This window comes from Pipistrellus kuhlii, unplaced genomic scaffold (assembly GCF_014108245.1).
Source record: "Pipistrellus kuhlii isolate mPipKuh1 unplaced genomic scaffold, mPipKuh1.p scaffold_m20_p_5, whole genome shotgun sequence".
Classification (NCBI taxonomy): Eukaryota; Metazoa; Chordata; class Mammalia; order Chiroptera; family Vespertilionidae; genus Pipistrellus; species Pipistrellus kuhlii.
In genome coordinates this window covers 63347487-63367350 of record NW_023425551.1, presented here as the reverse complement: position 1 = coordinate 63367350, position 19864 = coordinate 63347487, and the positions used below count along the sequence as shown (strand labels likewise).

The 19864-nt window shown below is 37.8% G+C and overlaps 1 protein-coding gene across 33 annotated transcripts in view; it reads right to left on the bottom strand.

The window, feature by feature from the left end:
* The window catches only part of DST (dystonin), a 419024-nt gene that overhangs the window by 138713 nt on the left and 260447 nt on the right, over positions 1-19864 (bottom strand). For 32 of the 33 annotated variants that reach the window (XM_045573100.1, XM_045573106.1, XM_045573103.1 and 29 more), the window contains 9 exons: positions 19720-19858; positions 18795-18988; positions 17291-17453; positions 16504-16587; positions 15222-15329; positions 14637-14735; positions 4168-4296; positions 1904-1992; positions 762-897 (listed from right to left, as the gene is read on the bottom strand). In XM_045573100.1, coding sequence (XP_045429056.1) covers positions 762-897; positions 1904-1992; positions 4168-4296; positions 14637-14735; positions 15222-15329; positions 16504-16587; positions 17291-17453; positions 18795-18988; positions 19720-19858 — 1141 coding nt within the window. Of the gene's footprint in view, positions 1-761; positions 898-1903; positions 1993-4167; positions 4297-4777; positions 7207-8483; positions 11142-14636; positions 14736-15221; positions 15330-16503; positions 16588-17290; positions 17454-18794; positions 18989-19719; positions 19859-19864 lie in introns of those variants that run through there. The other variant, XM_036415478.2, reaches the window with a different exon arrangement.

Here is a 19864-nt window from a genome sequence, read left to right as displayed (position 1 = left end):
GTGAGAAAACAGAACACGTACCTAGAAGGCAAACCATGCTTTCTGCAATTGGGTGAGATTAGTTTACTAACAGGAAAGAGAGTATCAAACCCCATGCTATTGATGTTTACAGCATACAGATTTCTTTCTAGTAAAAAATGATGAACCAGAAAAACTGTTACATAACCCCAAAATATGGAAAATAGTGTGTAAAGTACTCCAGGGAATAAGGGAATTGAATACAAAGGTAACTTTTTGAATCCTGAATATTGTATTGAATAATGTGAATCTGTATTGTGAAGTTTTAAAATCTTAAGAAGAGGCCAAATTTAAGTGATTTCTGTTAGATTTTAAGATGATGCTAGGATATCTTCATTATAAATACGTTCCAATGTTATTCAAATAAATCTATGGTTATCGCTAAAAATCAACAAATCCCATAACACTTCAACTTCACCTTTAGACATGACTCAGAATCTATTTTATAACATTATAATCATATAGTAAAATACAATGCAGCAGCAGAATGGCTTCTAAAGAGAAGAGTTAGAAAAATGAATGATTCTTTCCTTTTATCATGCAAGGCGCAGATTAAGATGTCACATAAACTGATGACAGCAAGTGAAAGATTGCAATTAATAAACAACACTGAAATCTCTAAATACTTACATAAATTCCATGTTTTTGCCATGTACACATTTCAAGGTCATTTCTTTACCATTTCTACAATCATGCAGTAAAACTAAGAACCTTGAAATAGCTTCATATTTTAATAATATTACCTTCTCCTCTACCTTTACATCTCCTGTGGTTTGTAATTCTTGTAGTTCTTTCAGAGATCCACTAAAGAATAAATTATAACTTTCTTGGAGAGTTTTCATTTGTTTTTCCAGTTCACTTCTTTCTTCATCTGTCAATCTAAAATAACCAGAAAGTATGAAATGAAGAGTGCAAGTCTTCAAGCAATAAAAGTGATACATTAGGATTGATGATTTTATAAAGTACTTTTCTAAATAAGTATACAATCATAAAATAAAATATCTCATATACAGACTGCACAGGTCTTAGAATGACTGTATTTGGAAATTAAGGGTGGTGCTAAACACATCTAGGAATGCTTCTGTTGCCTAAAAAAGGGGGACTGAAGGAAAGGATATAAATTAATATATTAGCACCTCTCCAGTGTACACACAAGAAGCATTAGCTTGTTAGTCCCAACATGGAAAAGGGACAATAAGATGAAACTTGTTGAAGCTGAAGGATGAATGAAGAGGAAATTAACATTATTCTCTAAGGTACCATACAAAATCATTCTAGAATAATCCTAAAGTGGCCAGCCAAATGGGTTTAAGAAAAGGGTAGATTCCTTCTCTGTCTGAGGCATGAGCTGAAATATATGCAATGCCTTGTTGCAAAAAGTAGGACCAAAATATGAGAAATCAGGTTGCCGTAGGTCTCAGTTAAGAAAATGGAGAATTTACTTACACACATTTTCCAAAAGATAAGTCTCAGACAGTACTACTTATATTAAGACCTGGTTTGCAGTCTTCACAACTCACTAGCTACTGATCCTCTCTGAGCTTATTTTCTTATCAATAATATATGGGGATAATAAGAACCTTCTAGGCTTTGGGTAAAGGCAGACTAAAGTGACCAAAAAGGACAATTACTTAAATTGCTAAATTTATAATCTCATGTAAATTTATAGTCTCTCAGTAAACTATATTACTAAACTATATTACAGTTACTTAAATTGCTAAATTTATAATCTCAGTAAATTTATAGTCTCTCAGTAAACTATATCAATCTTGTGATTGAGTTCCATTTTTTAAATCTCAGCTGAAATTTACCATCTTCTATTTTGCCAAATGTTTTTAAGACTACTTTCCTGTATTGATAAAAACGTTCATGAAAACCAACATACTTGTCTCCATGTTTAGCCAAAAACAGCTGCATGGTTTGAAGTGCCTCCGATAATTGTTCCTTCTTGGTTAATATTTCTTCACTGGAAATCTGTAAGGTAATGAAAATGCATTCATATTCTGCCCTCATAGAGGCTAACCAACAGTAATTTTTAAAAAATGAGTCCAGTTTCATCAAGACTCAAATGATGTCTATTTTCTGAGGGTCCCAAGTCAATAACTCATTACTTATTATCAGTCTAAGGGCCTGGATAAGAGGAGTGCTTTACTTTTAGAATGCATAATTAAGAAAAGCCTTTGTTATTTCATAAGGAAGTAATAATACAGCGTTATACGGTTCCTACATTTGTCCCCTGCAACCATGAATCAAGGTTGCCTTGTCCCAGTGGTCCAGTACCGGCCCAATGTCTTCCTTGTGCTCAAAACATACATGAATGAAGAACACTACTCCCAATGAGTATTATCCTTCCCCCACGCTCCTGGATACCATGCTCCTCTTGAAAAAAATTATCATGACAGTTTAATCTGTATGTCTGCAGATCAAGAGTAAATACTTTTTATTGCTAAGGCTTTCACTTGTGAAAGTTGCCTGTGATGGTCAGAGCCATAAAATTGATTGAGGATAATACACAACACTTTCTCCTAATTTCTAGTATATCATTTCTGAATACCTCAGAAATTAATTGCCATTCTTTTAAATGAGCAGAAATGAGAGTAAATGATGGACCAATGAAAGGGACTCATTCCCCTTGATGTTATTTGACTTACTAGTACAATAATTTCAAGTCTATTTTCCATGGTTACAGGTAATAATGGACCCATATTGATAATTTGAAAAACATTTATTATTCACATCAAATTGCTTTAAATTCTTTTATCACATTTATTAGAGATTTATAATTTAAGCCACAATCTACATTTAAAAAAATATGTGTCTACTTTTATGTCCAGTAGGTCTAAAATTGGGCTAGTAAATTTTGGGAGAATTTAAAACTGCAGAATGAGAAAATACCAATAGTTTACAATCCACATTTCTCAAAAGAAACTATTCTCTCAAGATATTCTTGCTAAGCTCTTGTCCCTATTTTAGTTATTTTCCTATTTGACAAGAGAGGAAGAAAAGAAGACATTTTAAACTAAATATATGTATAATACTATTTTGAAGGTTTTGCATTTAAAACATTGAATGTAGTTGCTTTCCAGCTTCTTATTTGTGGAAGAAATGAACTATAATAGCAAGACTATGCGCGAATTTGGCTTTATTTCATTGAATAATCAAGTATATACGCAGGTTTGTAAACTTCAAAGGGGAGCCCTGTATAAATACATCTGCTTTCATGCCGCAGGGAAAATTGACATGAAGCTGAAGTTTCCCGTTTACTTATGTCAACAATGTCAGCTGATGAAGAGTACTGATGCCGAGCTAGAGGGGGAACACTAATGATAGCTGACAGCCCCTCAAGTCTCCAAACATCAGGCAAGGGCAGGGTAGGACAAGTTTTCCAAAAAAAAGTGCTGCTTAATTTAGCAGCCATATTTAAAAAACACAGCTGCAATTTGCTGTCACCACCAGCAGCAGCAATCCTGAAATTCACACCTTAAGGACCAATGCCCTGAGAGCTTCAAGCGGAGGCAGTGCCATAGACACCAGGGAGCACTGGCACCTCAGAAGCACACCTGCTAATGCCAAGTGGTTAGGGTTCAGAAAATAGCCCAGAGAACTAAAGAATTCATGTAGGTAAGGGAAAAAATCTAAAATTTCCAGTGGTTGGCTGGAGAGCACTTCTTCACAAAACAAAAAAAGGCCCAGAAAGGCACAATTAAACTCAAACCTCCAAAATGTGAATATCCCAGTTCGTATTTTTGTAATTCTAGGAAGCTTTGTTTACATTTGTGAAGAATGAGACGACCTACATTTGTGATACGGAGGATTTACTCTGGGCACAAAACAGGATGCCTCTGCTCCTCTTCGGCAATTCTCCAAATAGTCATCAAGAAGCAGGTCTAACCATTAGGAAAAGCAGAGCAACATATCTGTTTACTACTACTAAAACTAACATACACTGTTCAGGCTTTGGAATCAGAAACACCTTTTCCTACTGTGATTCACTGGGCAAGTTACTTAACCTATGTGGTCCTCATTATAAATACCTATAAAAATGGGGCGGGGGGGGGGGGGGGGGAGACACGGAAGAAGGGTAAAGAACTGTCATGTCAGTAAATTCTACCCACTATTATTATGATTAACCAGGACCTCAGTGAATACCTTTTGCTTAGAGAAGGGAGATTTCCCAGCCTTCTCTCCATCTCTCAACGTCTTGCTGATATTTGACACCCATTTCTGTAATTCTTTGGCTTTTTCAACATGCTCTTTTTTTTCTTCTTCCAGTGACTTCTGACAGGTGTGAGTAGTAAGAAAAGAGATATTCCAGTAAATGACTGAGCTATGAAACTCACCTCTCCATAGAAAACAAGTGTAAAAATGTGTTTTCATCACACTCAGGTTCCTGAGATCTTTTATTCATTCACTTAACCATGCTTATCACGTCACATAGCAGATGTGCTTCCAAAATGTTTATGGTAGCTAAGTAAACTGTCACAAATATTCTTCAATGTTCAGTCTACCCTTCCAGCTAGTCTATCAATAACAAATTTAAAAAAAACATTTTATTTTATTCATGAAGCACTAGAAGGCCTCTGAGTGGCTGCCTTTGCATTAGCTGTACAAACACAATTGCCTTGGCAGAAAAGTAGGAAACAACAGAAGGCTGAAAGAATAGAGAAGGTGTATACACATTTGGAAAATACATAAAATGAAGAAAAGTCTTTCCCCCTCTCCCAACACACAATCTAGTCATCACAAAGTCTAATGGGAGATTGTGGTAAATGTTTAATGTGTAAAGAAGGCTACTACATACAGAAAGACTAAACCCTTTTGTATTTTTCAAGGCAATCTGAAACACCATCGCTTCAGGGATGTTGGGTAAGAATGTGCATCTCCTCCTTTGGTTCCACATGAGCTCTTTCAGTGAGTGCGAGGGATCATCCAATGGATCATCAGGCTGGATCCATTCAGTGGTACAGAGTTCTAAGGAAAGGATGCTCTGAACTAGTTGGAGTTCAAGCTTATACTATATTCTAGGCAAAAATACTTTTATTTGTAGTGTGGGCAAGATAGAAGAAAAAAAAGAACTCCTCTCAAAGTTAAATGAAACTTTTTTTAAGAGCAGTAAATCTTTTGTGATTTTCAATTTTATTCTCTCTTCTGCAGCGTCAGCGATTTCCAGCCCTCCAGAAATAAATGCTGTGTTGAGTATGTGACACAATTGCTAGACTGCATGTTTAACTGACTTCATCATGCTCTGGACAGCTCACGGGAACTGGACTGCATCGCTCCCGTTCAAAGTTATTTCGACATGTTCTATTGTGATGAATAATAGAGGCTAGAAATTCCTGTCATCCAGGGTTCAGATACTTCTAAGAGTTTAAGCCCTGTGTGGAAATCAAAATCAGCCTTTTCTAATGCTTCTTTGTATGTCAACTTTCTTTTTGTTTGGGGACATATGATATTTCTGGCATACGACTTTTGATCTTTGAGGTTGGTGGCAAGGAAGACATCGATAATACCTACTTGGAGAGCTTCTTCGATGGACAACCGGGCGTGACCCTGTGGCTCTATCAACCCCCCAGTCAGGTACTGATACTCCAAACACCGGATTCCCATCTCCTTACTGATGATATTTGCGTTCACAGCATCCACCACTGACATCGCTTTGTTTGTGACGGGGTGGCTAATGCCTGTGATGACTAACTCACACTGGCGCAGCTGCTGGGCAAACCCCTCATCCACTAGGCCTCGATGCAGAGCTTCCCCCACCCGGTACCTTTTGCCAGTAAGAGGATCAATGATCCCCCCTGTGCTGACCTGGGCTTCAAGGCATCGGAGGGCTGTAATCCGATCAATCAAATTTCTGCGGGAGGCCTTTAGGACAGAGATCCTTGCCCCACTGGATGTCAGCCAATACCCTGCAATAGGACTATGCAAATCCTTCTTGGGAACTAACCGGCTCAGTAAAGAATCAGCAAGTTCTGTGAGTGTGATGAGGCCTTCCTGATACTTTTGGACCAAGGCTTTGTCGAGTGTTCCCTGTTCCACGGCCTCATCGATATTGAACTGCAATCCTGTCTTAGTGTCAGCCAGCATGTGAGAAGGATTCCCATAGGATTCAAAAAATGTGGCTTCTCTCCACTGGTATTGCTGCCCTGAGAGCTCAAGGTATGTGCTTTTGTCTATCAGGTTTCTAAGGAAAGCATCATACGCAGTCAGTTCTGTGCCTGTCTTAATATCTACCACAGAAATCCTATGAGTTTTTGCTACATTGAGATTGGAAATGTCCCTCTCCCCAAATGGAAACAGAAAGCATTGGCAATCTACATCAAATACACACATCTGCAGTAATTCTGAATAATACAGGGCTTGCTTGTTATTGGGATTAGGAAAGACTCTTGTGTTGCTTGATGGCTCGTGTAAGAACTGGAGGATGGCATTATTTAACAAGCCTTGCTGCAGGGCCATTTCTGGTGACATGCGCACTCCCCTTACAGGGTCAATGACGCCCCCGCTGGCAATCTGAGCCTCCAAGATATGTTTACCTTTTTGCCTGTCAAGCACTCTACTCTCCATAGCCTGAAACACTGACAAGGTCTTAGAATTATATGAATATCCTACGGCTGCCTTCTCTGCCTCAAGGAGCCTAATTTTGAATTCGGAGTCAATAACCCCTTTAAGGATTGCATCTTCGACAGAATACGTTAGACCTGAAATGGGATCAATTATAAAACCTGTGGCAGCCTGCGCTTCTAAAAATGCTAGAGCCATCATTTTGTCTATTATGATTTTCTTGGCTGCTGAGGTGAATGAAATCTTTTCTTTTGTGGATTCTAAGTAAAGCCCTGCAATCGAGGTGGCTTTCGTCAAAAACTTGCTAAGCGTTTTCTGAACGTCTTCAACGGTCTTAAGGCCAAGTCGCAGCTGCTCAATTGTTTTCATGTCCAGAAGCTTAGCCTCAACCAACTGCCTGGCCGTCACTGTGTGCCGGAGCCCTTGGAATGTAAACTCATCGTCCTTAACCAAACATGACTGGTCGCCATCAGCGTTCTGGAAGGTCTCCGATTCTAAGCCTGTCTTAAGAAAATCTCCTCTCTTAAGTCCAAACATCCATCCGTCAGTACTGGAAACGGGTTTCTTTTCTTGTTTTAATGTTGTGACTTCTGTATGGATATCGTACTGCTTGTTCTTAGCTATCTGTAACAGGAATTTAAAAGGCGTTAAAAGTTATCTAAAGAACACTGTCACTTTACTCAATCCAAATATAATTCCTAGAGAAACAAAGGTGAGATAAGTAAAAAGAAGAAAAATTTCAAACTAAATGTGATTTAGGAATAAATAATATATTTTGAAAGTCTGAAGCTTATTTAGATGACAATTAACGTATTAAAAAGGTATGAATGGCCCTAACCAGTTTGTTCATTGGATAGAGCATTGGCCTATGAACTGAAAGGTCCTAGGTTTGATTCTGGTCAAGGGCACATGCCCGGGTTGTGGGCTTGATCCCCAGTGGGGAACTTGCAGGAGGCAGCCGATTCATGATTCTATCTCATCATGGATGTTTCTATCTCTCTCTCCCTCTGCCTTCCTCTCTGAAATCAATAAAAATATATATTTTTAAAAAGGTATGAAGGTGAATGGATTAAGGAAAAAACACTTATAGACCACAATAATATGGTAATTACCAGAGAGGAAGAGAGATGGGGAAAGGTAAAAGAGGGTAAAGTGGGGATAAATGGTGATGGAAGCAAACTTGACTTGGGTTTTGAAAACACAATACAGCTGAAACCGGTTTGGCTCAGCGGTAGAGTGTCGGTCTGCGGACTGAAAGGTCCCAGGTTCGATTCTGGTCAAGGGCATGTACATTGGTTGTGGGCACATCCCCGGTAGTGGGTGTGCAAGAGGCAGCTGGTCGATGTTTCTCTCTCATCGATGTTTCTAGCTCTCTCTCTCACCCTTCCTCTCTGTAAGAAAATCAATAAAATATATTTAAAAACAAAACAAAACAAAACAAAAAAACCCACAATACAATATACAGATGATGTATTATAGAATTATACACCTGAAACCTGCATAATTTTATTAACCAATGTCACCCCCAATAAATTCAATTTCATAAAAGAGGAGAGAAAAAGACTAAGATGATATTTTTCCACAGAACATGTTAGAAATTTAAGTTAATTGCTTGGTTTTTCTAGTTTTATGGGCATATTTTTCAGAATATAACCCCACAGGTATAACATATAACCACTACATCCATGTGTTTAATTTCAAACATTTAAAAAGGAAAGATTAATAATCTCTAGTAAAGATTCAGTAAATCGCTAGAAATTGATAGCGTTATTTCCTATCAGAACAACCAAAAGCCAATCACATTTATCATTATTTTTAAATAATCTGGTCTAGCAAGGAAAGGAAACAAGAGAGGAAACTTAACCCAGGTAGCTGATAAGGTCTGGGAATGCAGATTATACCTCTAAAGGTGCCAAAAGCTTCACCAGGTCCACTTCACATTTGTCATCTTGACATCTCACAGGTGGCCTGGCATGGTACCGAGCTTGATCTCTTATCTTCTCTATTTCTGATAGTCTTGACATAGGGTTTTTGTCATCAAAAGTTATCTGCAACTCAGTGCTTGTTTGAGAAAAGTACTCGGAGTAACACTGCTGGCTTTTCTCTTTCTCCAGCGGGGACTTGGACGGCCAGCAATGGGCATCCTTTTGTGGTTCTTGAGTCCATCTCAACAGAGGAGACCTGGGCGTCGGGTGAAGCTGTCCCGTGTTCCCCGAGAAGAGGTCTCTGGAGTGTTGATATTCCTTCACTGTCGCCTCAAAATCTGGTTTGAAGCTACAGTCCTTGACGGGGCTCTTTTTTTGGATTTCACACTGGAGCAAAAGCAACTGATGCTCGTGCTCCTTTATCTGTTGATCCATTTTGTGCTTCAGGTTTTCAACTTCACGTTTCTGGGCTGCCAGCTCCTCTTCAAGTCTCCGGCATTTCTGGTAATGATTTGCTTCCACATTCTGCCCCTGCTGGATCTGCTCCCGGTATTGTCGAAGCTGTCTCTCAAGTTCTCGAATATTTGTCTCACAGAGCTTAGCATTCTCCTGAGCTCTGCAGTTTTCTCTCTGAAGAGACGCAAAGTCAAGTTTGATGCTGGAAATGTCATGTTCAGTGATAACTTTGGAGCCCATTAGTTTTTCCATCTTTTTCCGAAACTCCTCGGCCGAACGTTTGAATTTCTCAGATTCTTCCTGAAACAAGACCATCTTTCTGTGGATCATCTGCTCCTCTATGGTCTTTAAGTGCAGTTCGTCTTGTACCCTTTTCAGTCTGTTATTTAACTCTTGCACCTGAGCTTGCTGGATCTGGACTTTCTGCTCCCCCAGTCGCTTCTCCTCTTTGGAAGCATACAGCTCGGCGTTCAGATTTCGAACCTCTTTCTCGGTATTCTGGATGATGATGTTCTGCTGGTCACACTTCTGCTTAAACTCGTTTACTAGATTTAGACTTCTGGCCAGGTCTTCTTCGAGGCATTTGATTTTCCTGTGGAAATCCTGCTCTGTTTTTGTCTGTTTGTGCAAGTGTTCGTTTGTGCTACGTAGCTGATCTTTAAAACCATCCGCCTGGATTTTCAGTGCTTCACACCTTTGCTGGATAGCTTGTTTCTCTAAAACCACGTGGGTCGATTCTGCCTGAATTCTCTGCATGGCTAACTTGGTCTCATTATTCTGCCTAATCAGCTCGTCTACCTTTTGTCTTTGCATTTCTGCACACTTATTACTTTTCTCCAATTCTTCCTTCAGCTTTTGGATTTTTGCATCGTTTTCTCTTTCAGCTTTAATATTCTGGAGCAACTGCGCGTGGCTTTTCTCAAACTGCTCTTTTAGGTGATCTGATTTCCTCTGGCATGACTGCATTCTTTCGTTAGAGAATTCCTTCTCGCCCCGAAAAGCATTCACCTGTGACTTCAGATGCTGAATATTCTTCTCGGTGATGGCATGCGTCCTGGTGATGCTGTCCACTTCTCTCTGCAGCTTCCCTTTCTCCTGTTGAAGAGATTCCAGTTCCACCTCGTAGCTCTGCTTTATCTTCTTGAGGTCACTGGCTTCCTGCATGACTTCTTCGGCTTTATCCGTGGTCTGGTTCAGCTGCCGCCCCAGTTCCCTGAGCTGCTGGGAGTACCCTTCCTCTACCTGGTCCTTCCTTTCCAACTCCAGCTTCAGGCACTGCAGGGTGTTATTCGTCTCGTCTAGTTTCTCTTTCAGCAGGCGAGCCTTTTCCTCGGAGGACGTCTTCTCGAGCTGGAGGGCACTGAGCTCGTACTTGAGCTCCCTCATGTCCTTCTCGGCCTTTCTGTTGGCGGCCATGAGCTCATCCACCTGCTGCTTGAGCTCCTCTGCCTTCTGCCTGTCCCGCTCCCCGTGGACCGTGGCACACGGGGGCACCGCGGTCTCCCTGCAGGTCAGCTGCATCTCCGTTATCTTTCTCCTCGCTTCCAGCTCGATTTTCTGCTTTTCTTTCAGCTGCTTCTCCGCTATCTGCTTCTGGGACATCAGGTCCCTCTCCATCTGCTTCATCCGCTTCAGGAGTTCCTCCTCGTTGTCCCTCTTCCTCCTTAACTCCTCCATCAATTTATTCTTCTGCTGCTCCAGGTCGCTGAGGCTCGAGTCTTTCCTTTTCAGGTGATCCTCGAGGGTCCTTCTGGTGAAGGTGTTTTCCTCCAGCTGCCTCCGGAAGTTGCGGAGGTTTTCCTCCACGGCCTCCCGCTTGGCCTCGGCCTCCAGGGTGAGCCGCCGCACGCGCTCCAGCTCCCGCTCGGCCGCCTCCTTCTCCCGCACGAAGGCCTCCAGCTCCCGGCGGTACCGCTTGGCTTCGCCCTCGGCCCTCATCTTCTGCAGGGCGATGTCTTCCACATTCCGCTGCTGCTTCCTCAATTCGTTCTCTGCAGCCTCCTTGAGCTTGGGGAGCTCCTCCTCTACGCGGGACTTCTGTTTCCTTAGCTCGGCTACCATGTTCTCCAGCTCGCTTATCTTCCCTGTGAGTTTGCAATTCTCCATCACCGTGGCCTTCTGGCGCTGAAGCAGATCGGAGTAGGCCCCGTGCTCAGAATTCTCCTTACACCTTTTCATCTAGGAGAGATGTGTAAAAGTGTCAAGCCTGTTTTATTCCCCCCCTTTTTTTTTCCTTTAAAAATCTGAAGCGAGGCTCCGGAAAGTACTTACAGAAACAGGCAAACCTCAATGCAGAACAAGCACTATCCACCACCATCACCACCATCACCACCACCACCACCTTCTTCTGAGAGGAAGCTTCAGGCAGGCAGCAAAAGGAAAAGACAAAAACCCTTCTGTGGCTTTCTAAACCTTTTTTTGTTTGTTTGTTTGTTTGTTTGTCTCTCGGAAATAATTCGGTTGTAAAAATTAGCTAGCTCAGGGTTTTATAGCAAGAAGGGACCTTCCGGAACATACAGCCTATAGATGAGGAAACTGAGGTACAGGGAGGTTAAGTGAACTTGAAAAGTTTCACAACAGTACTTTCCTGCTCTCGCTCACAACTGAGTCCAAGCTAAGACTGTACAACACATAGGAACAAGATGACATTCACGAATTTAGTTTTCGATGTGTAGCCCAATGGAAATTGAAAATGATGTTTACATCCCTATTTGTTGGTTAAAGAAACAAAACACAGAACTTTGGGACAGAGAGCCAAATCAGGAAATAAAACGTAACACGGGGAAGGAAGAACATTAAACAGAAACTTGCCATTTCTAAAGTCAAAATTTTTACTTGTTTATATTGCCATATTATAATTACCATCGGAATTGCTAATGCAAAGGCAGCTACAGTCCCTGGTGGCTTTAGAAAATACGTGCTTCACATACTCACAGATTTTGTTGTTCTTGTTAATGACATGCCTCCTAGGAATCCACCTTGACAAGTACCTTTAGATACTCCGTAAATACAAAGATATTTGTTAAATATAATGTTTGTTAAAATATTCCTAGAGATTCAGCTCCATATAGAATAAAATGTAAGAAGATTTTTTTTTTTTTTGTTCTATTAATGATAGAATCGATCTCAACTGGGAGGAGTAGACTTTGCATTGACTACAGAACTACATGATCAGGGCTAGTTCTTCATTACAATGTAATTTCTCTTTATTAACACCATTAGGTTGTTAGTTTCATATCATCAACCCAAAATCATAAACAGTTTAAATGAGAATAGAAAAATGATTCTAGAGAGCAGATATTTTTTAATTTTTTTTTTGTAAATTGAAAAGCTTTGATGAATTTCAAAGTTTAATTTATAGACCATATATCTTATTTTGCTTCCTCTAATTCCTTGATCCCCAATAATTTTGACAAGAACTTCAATTGTTTCCTTTGCTAACCTAAATATGGTTTAAATAAGAATTCATATAAAACAAATCTCATATCAGTCTGCAATACTTAGTGCTGATGCTCTATTTTGTTATCAGGGTCAACTTTTAGGGACACTGAAGTATCTTATCTGTTTAAATACTAAATTTTCAATATTTATTGAGTAGTTGATTTCTAATATGGTATTTCTCAACTCCTTATCAAAACCTCTTTAAAATTTGCTAAGAAGTTTTGAGCCTTTTCTTCTTAGTTATGTTCTAAGGTTTGAAAAATAAAAAAGTCTCTTGGGGAAAAAATATATTGTTGAATCCTTAGTATCTTAATTAAACTAATTTTACTGTTTAATAATCTCACATTGTCTAAATACTCTGAATTTTTTAGCAAATACTATAAAAATTACAAAAAGTCATTTAGTCCTGTTGCTCATTTGCTTTCTTGTAGATCTCAAACTCACTCATATAAAAATAACTCCCTCAGTTTTCTCCAACTTTTCCCCAAGGAGACATGTGCTCCTTTAATCTCAGCATTTAATCTTTAACATACAGTATTTTGCTCTATATAAAGATAGAAAATCTCCTTATCTATCTAATACCCATTACAGATGCTCTCCTTTCATTTCTAATTTGATATTATCTTCTGAAATTAACTTGCATCCCTCTTTGATTTTAATGTTTATTATGAAAAATTCTACTCTCAGACTAAGGTTTCCCATATGGCTCCTCAGACTCGGTTTCAGAAACACTGCTCTTTGGAGTCTAAAAACTGAGCTATATATCTTTTATAAAAAATATCCTTTACATTCTATTATTATGATTCCTAAGTAATGAATTTTTTTCAGGAACTTTTAAAATCTATTTTATAGTACAGTCTTTGCATGGCATATATTGTTTTGTCTTTCAATTCACTATCATTCTTTTTCATTTCAAAGGATGAGAAGCACAATTTGTAAATATTCAGACTTTGTGAAATACCATTCGATTCTATCTCATCAGATAAATTGAGCAAAGTGGATCATGTATGTGCAATAAGATATATACTATAAAAAAGAAAAAGGACTTAAAGTACTTTAAAAATATAATTTAAAAGACCTGTATGACATTTAAAATGGAAATGTATCCCTTAAAAAAGTAAAGATATTAAAAATTATGGATGTTCTTCCATAAATGAGAGATGTATGCCAATTATTTGCATGGTCACAAATATTCTGATTCTCCTGTCTAAGCAAAAAGAAAGCTAGTTATAAAGACATGCAATTAGCTATGTTAGTGACTTAGTTGCAGAAAACTGTTAACATTGAACAGACTAAAATAGTTTACAAAAGCAGTGACATTTTTAGAAACTAGGAATGTAATATCCATTAGACATGGACTGCTGTTTTGGCTCTCTCATTATATGAACAGTTATATTAAGTATAATTATCTTCAGAATTTTCAACAACAGTCTATTTTAAAATGACTAATGCCCCACAATTTACTAATTTTAGCATTCAGTCTACTATTTTTGTCTGTTCTAAAGTTATGAATAGAAATCATACCAAGATAATAGAGCATAGCATAATCCCTTCAAAAGTATATATAATAATCTTTTATGACAAGATATTTATAAATAACTCCTTACTCTATTTGTGAATATTTTTTTTAAATGCTGAATCAAAGCTACAGAAGTACTCCAAATTAGAGTGATACTTAAACATTCTTTTTACTATATACCAAATCTTTTTGGCAAATGAATAAATATTAATAAATTTTAAAAACTGTGCAATTCTTAAAAAGTACTACCATTTTGTACAAACATCTACTATTTCTAAATAAAACTGTGTTTTATATCCTTTAAGATGTAAAATAATTTAAAAGGCATAAAGCAAATTTGTTTATACAGCATTTCTGCAGGCATTGTAACAGTAGTAACTATATTTCAAAGTATACTTCTCAACTGTGAGACAACTGAGAAAAATTCCACCAGTGTCAAAATTTCAGAATTTAAGTAGAAACATTTAAGACATTAATCCTATCATAATGTAGTCCTACAATGAAAATAAAAATTTCCTATTTGGGAAAATCTTTAAAATGTTAAAAAAAAAAAAAAATCCAAGGCCTCTACTCTTGTACATTATAATTTTATAATAAAACAGTTACTTACATATCAGTTATCAACCATATAAATTTACCATGAAACCATTTTTGTTTTTCCAAACCATACTATATACTTCCTTTTCAGTTAGATGTTCATACTTAATGGTTACCTCTTCTTCTTCCAGCCTCTTCAATGAATCACCAGCAAATTTAATATAGTGTGTCATGAGGGTGAGCAGAGCAGTATATCGTGTCCGTAGGTCCATGAACTGCAAGTAAGAAAAGAATAATAAAAACATAATCTCCAGATGCCCTACATGACTTGAATAAACATTAACAACTACAATATAAACTAGGCTTTGCGAAAGCAAAGTACACAATCCCCAGTAATAGTAACTGGAATTAGCTTATTACTGCTGTGCAAACCATACTAAATGGCAGTTTTCTTCTACATTTCATCAAGAAGTACATTTATTATCATCTGCAACTAATAATTAATCCAGATTAAAGATTTTTATAAAGTGTAGTTTATAGGTAGAAACTTTCTTTTTTGGAATGTTGAAAATTTTCTGGAAATGGTTAGTAGTCAAGGCAGCAGAATATTATCAGTTTACTAAATGTCAATGAATTGTGCACTTAAAAATGGCTAAAATGATCAAGTTTCCATGTATATTTTATTATGTAAATATATAAAATTTTTAAAGTGCTGTTTCTCTCCCTTATACTCTCTCCCTTCTCTGCGGTACTTGTATTACCTCTTGGATGATGAGATCTGCGGAGCTCTGCATTCTCCGCCGTTTCACTGGAGACTTTTGTTGTGAATCTACCATGGCCCGGTAGGTCATTGTTTGTAATTCGTAGTCCTGGATAAAGGAGTCAATGAGATGAAATTAATTAAAGCAAAGAGCTAAGGCTTCCTAATGGATCTTAGTTTCACTGAATGACTTTAAAGAAAATATCACAAAACAATATTTTTAGAAACCTATCCCATCCTGACATGTCCACTCAGTGGTAATAAAATCAGAAACATTAAGGATGGTGAGGAAAGTTCCTAAGTCTCTTTAGAAACTCATGAAAACATTTAGTACAATATGCTAGCTACACTCAGCCTCCCTCTCCTCTAGCTAGGCAATGGCAATGGGTATCTGGGTGGCTGAAGATGATATATTACTGAAGATTTCACAATGCATGAGAACAGAAAATGTTAGAGGTTCTTTAATGGGATACTCTAGCGCTGTTAAAGAAAGGAGAGAGAGGGCAAGACTAAGGCTGAGAGGAGGCAAAGAGGGAAGTAGAGAGAGAGGTGGCCCAAAGTGACTAAGAAATAAATTTTAGCCCTAGCCAGTTTGGCTCAGTGGATAGAGTATCTGCCTGAGGACTGAAGGGTCCCAAGTTTGATTCTGGCCAAGGACACATGCCCCGATTGCAGGTTTGATCCCCAGTGGTGGGGCGTGCAGGAGGCAGCTGATCAATGACTCTCTCTCTCATCCTTGATGTTTCTATTTATCTCTCCCTGCTTCTCTGAAATCATATATATATATATAAATTTTAGCCCAGCTGATGTGGCTCAGCAGTTGAGCATCAGCCTATGAACCAGGAGGTTATGATTTGATTCCCAGTCAGGGTACATGCCCGGGTTGCAGGCTTGATTCCTAGTAGGGGATGTGCAGGAGCAGCCGATCAATGATTTTTATCATTGATGTTTCTCTCTCTCTCTCCCTCTCCCCTTATTCCCTAAAATAAAAAATATATATTTTTTTTAATGAAATTAATTTCAAAGCTCTGTATTTCATATGCGTATAGAGGGGCATTTGTGCATGTGCTGTGCAACATAGAGAAAATGAACAAACCAAGGGCTCTTATGTGACTCAGATGTCAAAGAATTATAAGGTAGGTAAGTGTCAAAAAGTTTTCAAATGAAGACTGTTTTCACTTTCAACACAGAGTGAAATGACTTGTAAAGGCTTTGAAAGTTCAATGTAGAATCACATGCCCAAATAGTAAATTTGATAGAAGTAAATAACTGGATCCACATACCTTCACTGCAGTTGAGTACTGTTCTGCATATTTTTGACATTCATCCATTTTGCTCTGTTTCATTTCTATCTCTGACACCAGCATCTATAAATACACACAATTTAGAAGAAAAAGGAGAAAGGGATTCTATGCTATTCAACCACTTAAGATGCTCAGGAACTAAGAAATATCCACATAATTTAAAAGTATTACTCCTTAGCCCTTAGTACATAATATGTAATGTGCCTTATGGGGAAATCACAAACTTCTAGATTAAGCCATTTAAGTGACCCACCCACATGGGGCTCTAAAGCAAAAATTACAAAACTTCATAAAAATTATCCAAAAGTAGACTTAATCCCTTGGCCCCCACCTATCCCTGATCATAACAGAGCTAAAAATTATTGGCCCTTCAAGACAGAAAAAAATCTCAAAGCAATGCACTTTCTGTCAAATGTGGCTATTTAATTTTCTACCACTAATTATTTTCATTTATTTAGGATCCCATAAAACTATTGTGACCAGCGAGTAACAAAGAGATTTCCGTACTATGATTAAATGATCACTAGAAATTTTAAAATTACCCCAACATGTCACCTTCTTAGTCCTTATGCTTTCAAAATGACTTCCAACAAATCAAAGTAAATGATATGTATAGGTTTGCATTGCAATATTTTAATATTTATGATTTTTCCTACCTTCTTCCAAATAGCTTTTTGTTTTTTCTTTTAACAAGGGAAAGTAAGATAGAGGTCATTACTGGCCAAAGGCAAACACAACCCTAGCACAGGGAATTGTGTTCACATACCTTCTGTTGATTCAGCTGTGTGGCTAAGGTTTTACTATTTTCAGGCTGATTTTCCTGAATCTTTCTCTGAGTAATTTCAACCTGTTGGATCCAGTCATCTAAAGGGTGATAGGTATCTCTGTAGTACTTCAGTGATTTGCCAATGCCTTCTAAGTCCCGTAACCTAAAAAAATAACAGAATAGTCACCGTCTCCAATAGCATCCATTAGAAGGGTGATAGGTGTAGTGAAGAAGGGAGAGACAGACTAACTGTACTGCAATGCACTAAGCACAACAATTCAAGGGCACAGCACCCTGAGACACACCTCTAAGGGTAATCATGTTGGCTTGGGTTCCATCTAAATATTTTATTCATGGAGTTGTGCACGTGAATATCCCTAGGGACAAGCCCAAGGGACTAAAGCTAAAAAGCAGGAAAACTGGAAACTTAGCCATAATCATTATCAATCAGCATGCCTTGCATACCCAAAGCTTGCATCAGATGGCAGTTCACTTTAGAAATAAGGACAAGATGTTCAGAGAATGGTTCAACATGGAGTTGTGATTAAATGATTCAGTCTATATGATTTAAAATCACTAAATTAAACCTATATATCACATATTTTATAGAGATGTGATATTCTATATTTGAATATAATTTTACTTCTCAAGAATGGTATTATATCATTAAAGCATTTTCTTTGCCTTAATATAAACATGAAATTAATGAGAAAGACACTATTCTGTTTCTTTTAAGATGGAGACCTAAAACCATCAAATTTCCTTTCACTTTTTTATTTCTTTTCAATGTTTTTATATCTCCCATAAAAGTGAACATCAAATCACTGCAATTTATTTACACCTCTTAGGTTTAGTAGAGAGTGCAACATGGCTCATGCTCTTACTAAATCTTGTAAGTTGGTAACAATTTTGAATTATTTAAATATTGTGTTTGAGTATTGTAAGCTGTAATAAAAGGAGAACTATATTGTTTTACCCTACTTGCCTTTAAAGGCAAGTAGATTAACTGTCCAAATACCAGAGTATATCAATAGTTTTAATAACATAAAATTGAAATTTTTATTTTGAAGTTAAATATTTTACTTAAATCCAACATTTAAGAAAGAATATAATTATATATATATAATATATATATAATGTGTCCCTCAGGAGACCGGGAGACCGCAAGTTTGATCGTGCACTATGACATGTGCTGACCACCAGAGGGTGGCACAGAACAAAGGAAGGTCCCAGCCAGCAGCTGGCAGCCAGAGAAGGGAGGCCCCAGCCAGCAGCCAGAAGGCCCTGTTCGGCCCTAATCACCAGCCAGCCAGGCCTAGAGGCCCTAGTAGTGCATGTATTTTGTGCACTGGGCCTCTAATTAAATATGTCAAAATTAACTATGTATATGAAATTAACTATACATAAAGAATTTTAAAACAGCCTAATAAGTTTAGGTTTTACCTAGAATATAAGGATAGACATTAAATCTGTACTAAACCTGAACAAAAAAAGAGATACTAACCTGTTGTCAATCTGAACATGAACATTTTGCCACCTTTCGGCTAACTGATCGGCCTTTTCTTTGTGCCAGTCAAAATCAAGGTCCCGTTCTTTGTATGTCTTAAACATTTCATCACTGATGGCTTTAGCCTTCTGCAGCTCATCCTCCAATGAGTGGAATACCTCTCTCTTCTCATCTACTTCAGCCCTCCATTGCTAAAATACATTAATAGGTGGAAGTTATAAAAATGTGTCAACCACTCACTGAGCAAACACGTTATTTACCTAATTTTACAATTTATTTATAGCAGTCCCTTGACTGCTATAAAATCAGAGAAAGAAAAGAATATCTTTCATATACAAAAATAATGTATTAGGTTAAACCGTATGAGAGTTATTTTTAAAATAACTCTCTTTTTCAGCAAGAGAATAAATTACAAATAATTTAATTTTTAGCTTCAACTCCACTTGCTGCCAACATGAACTGATTATAAAAAGCTATTGTCAAGAAGATTCAAACTTTCAAGATCTCACCTCAAATTACAAATGCCTGAACATACTTATTTGTAGTAAGCTATGGCATTATAGAGATATGCAACAGAGTGAACGTAAATATAATCAAATTAAAATATTTAACTATTGATGTTTGAAGATCAAAATGCTAGTGAAGCCAAGACCAGTTTGGCTCAATGGATAGAGCGTCGGCTTGGGGACTGAAAGGTCCCGGGTTTGATTCCGGTCAAGGGCATGTACCTTGGTTGCGGGCATATCCCCAGTAGGGGGTGTGCAAGAGGCAGCTGATCGATGACTCTCTCTCACCGATGTTTCTAACTCTCTATCTCTCCCTTCCTCTCTGTACAAAATCAATAAAAATATATTTTAAAAAAATGCTAGTGAAATACTTTCAGAGTATGACCTTGAAAAACAGCCAAAGGTGAGACTCATACCTTTAAAGTACTAATTAGATTCTCGATATTATTCTTGTCTGCTGTTACTGCTTCTTCTTCACACAGTTTTGTCTCATACAGCTTTACAAGGGCTTCTGCATCTTGCGTATATTTTATCACAAAATTAACAGTTTTCAACCTAATA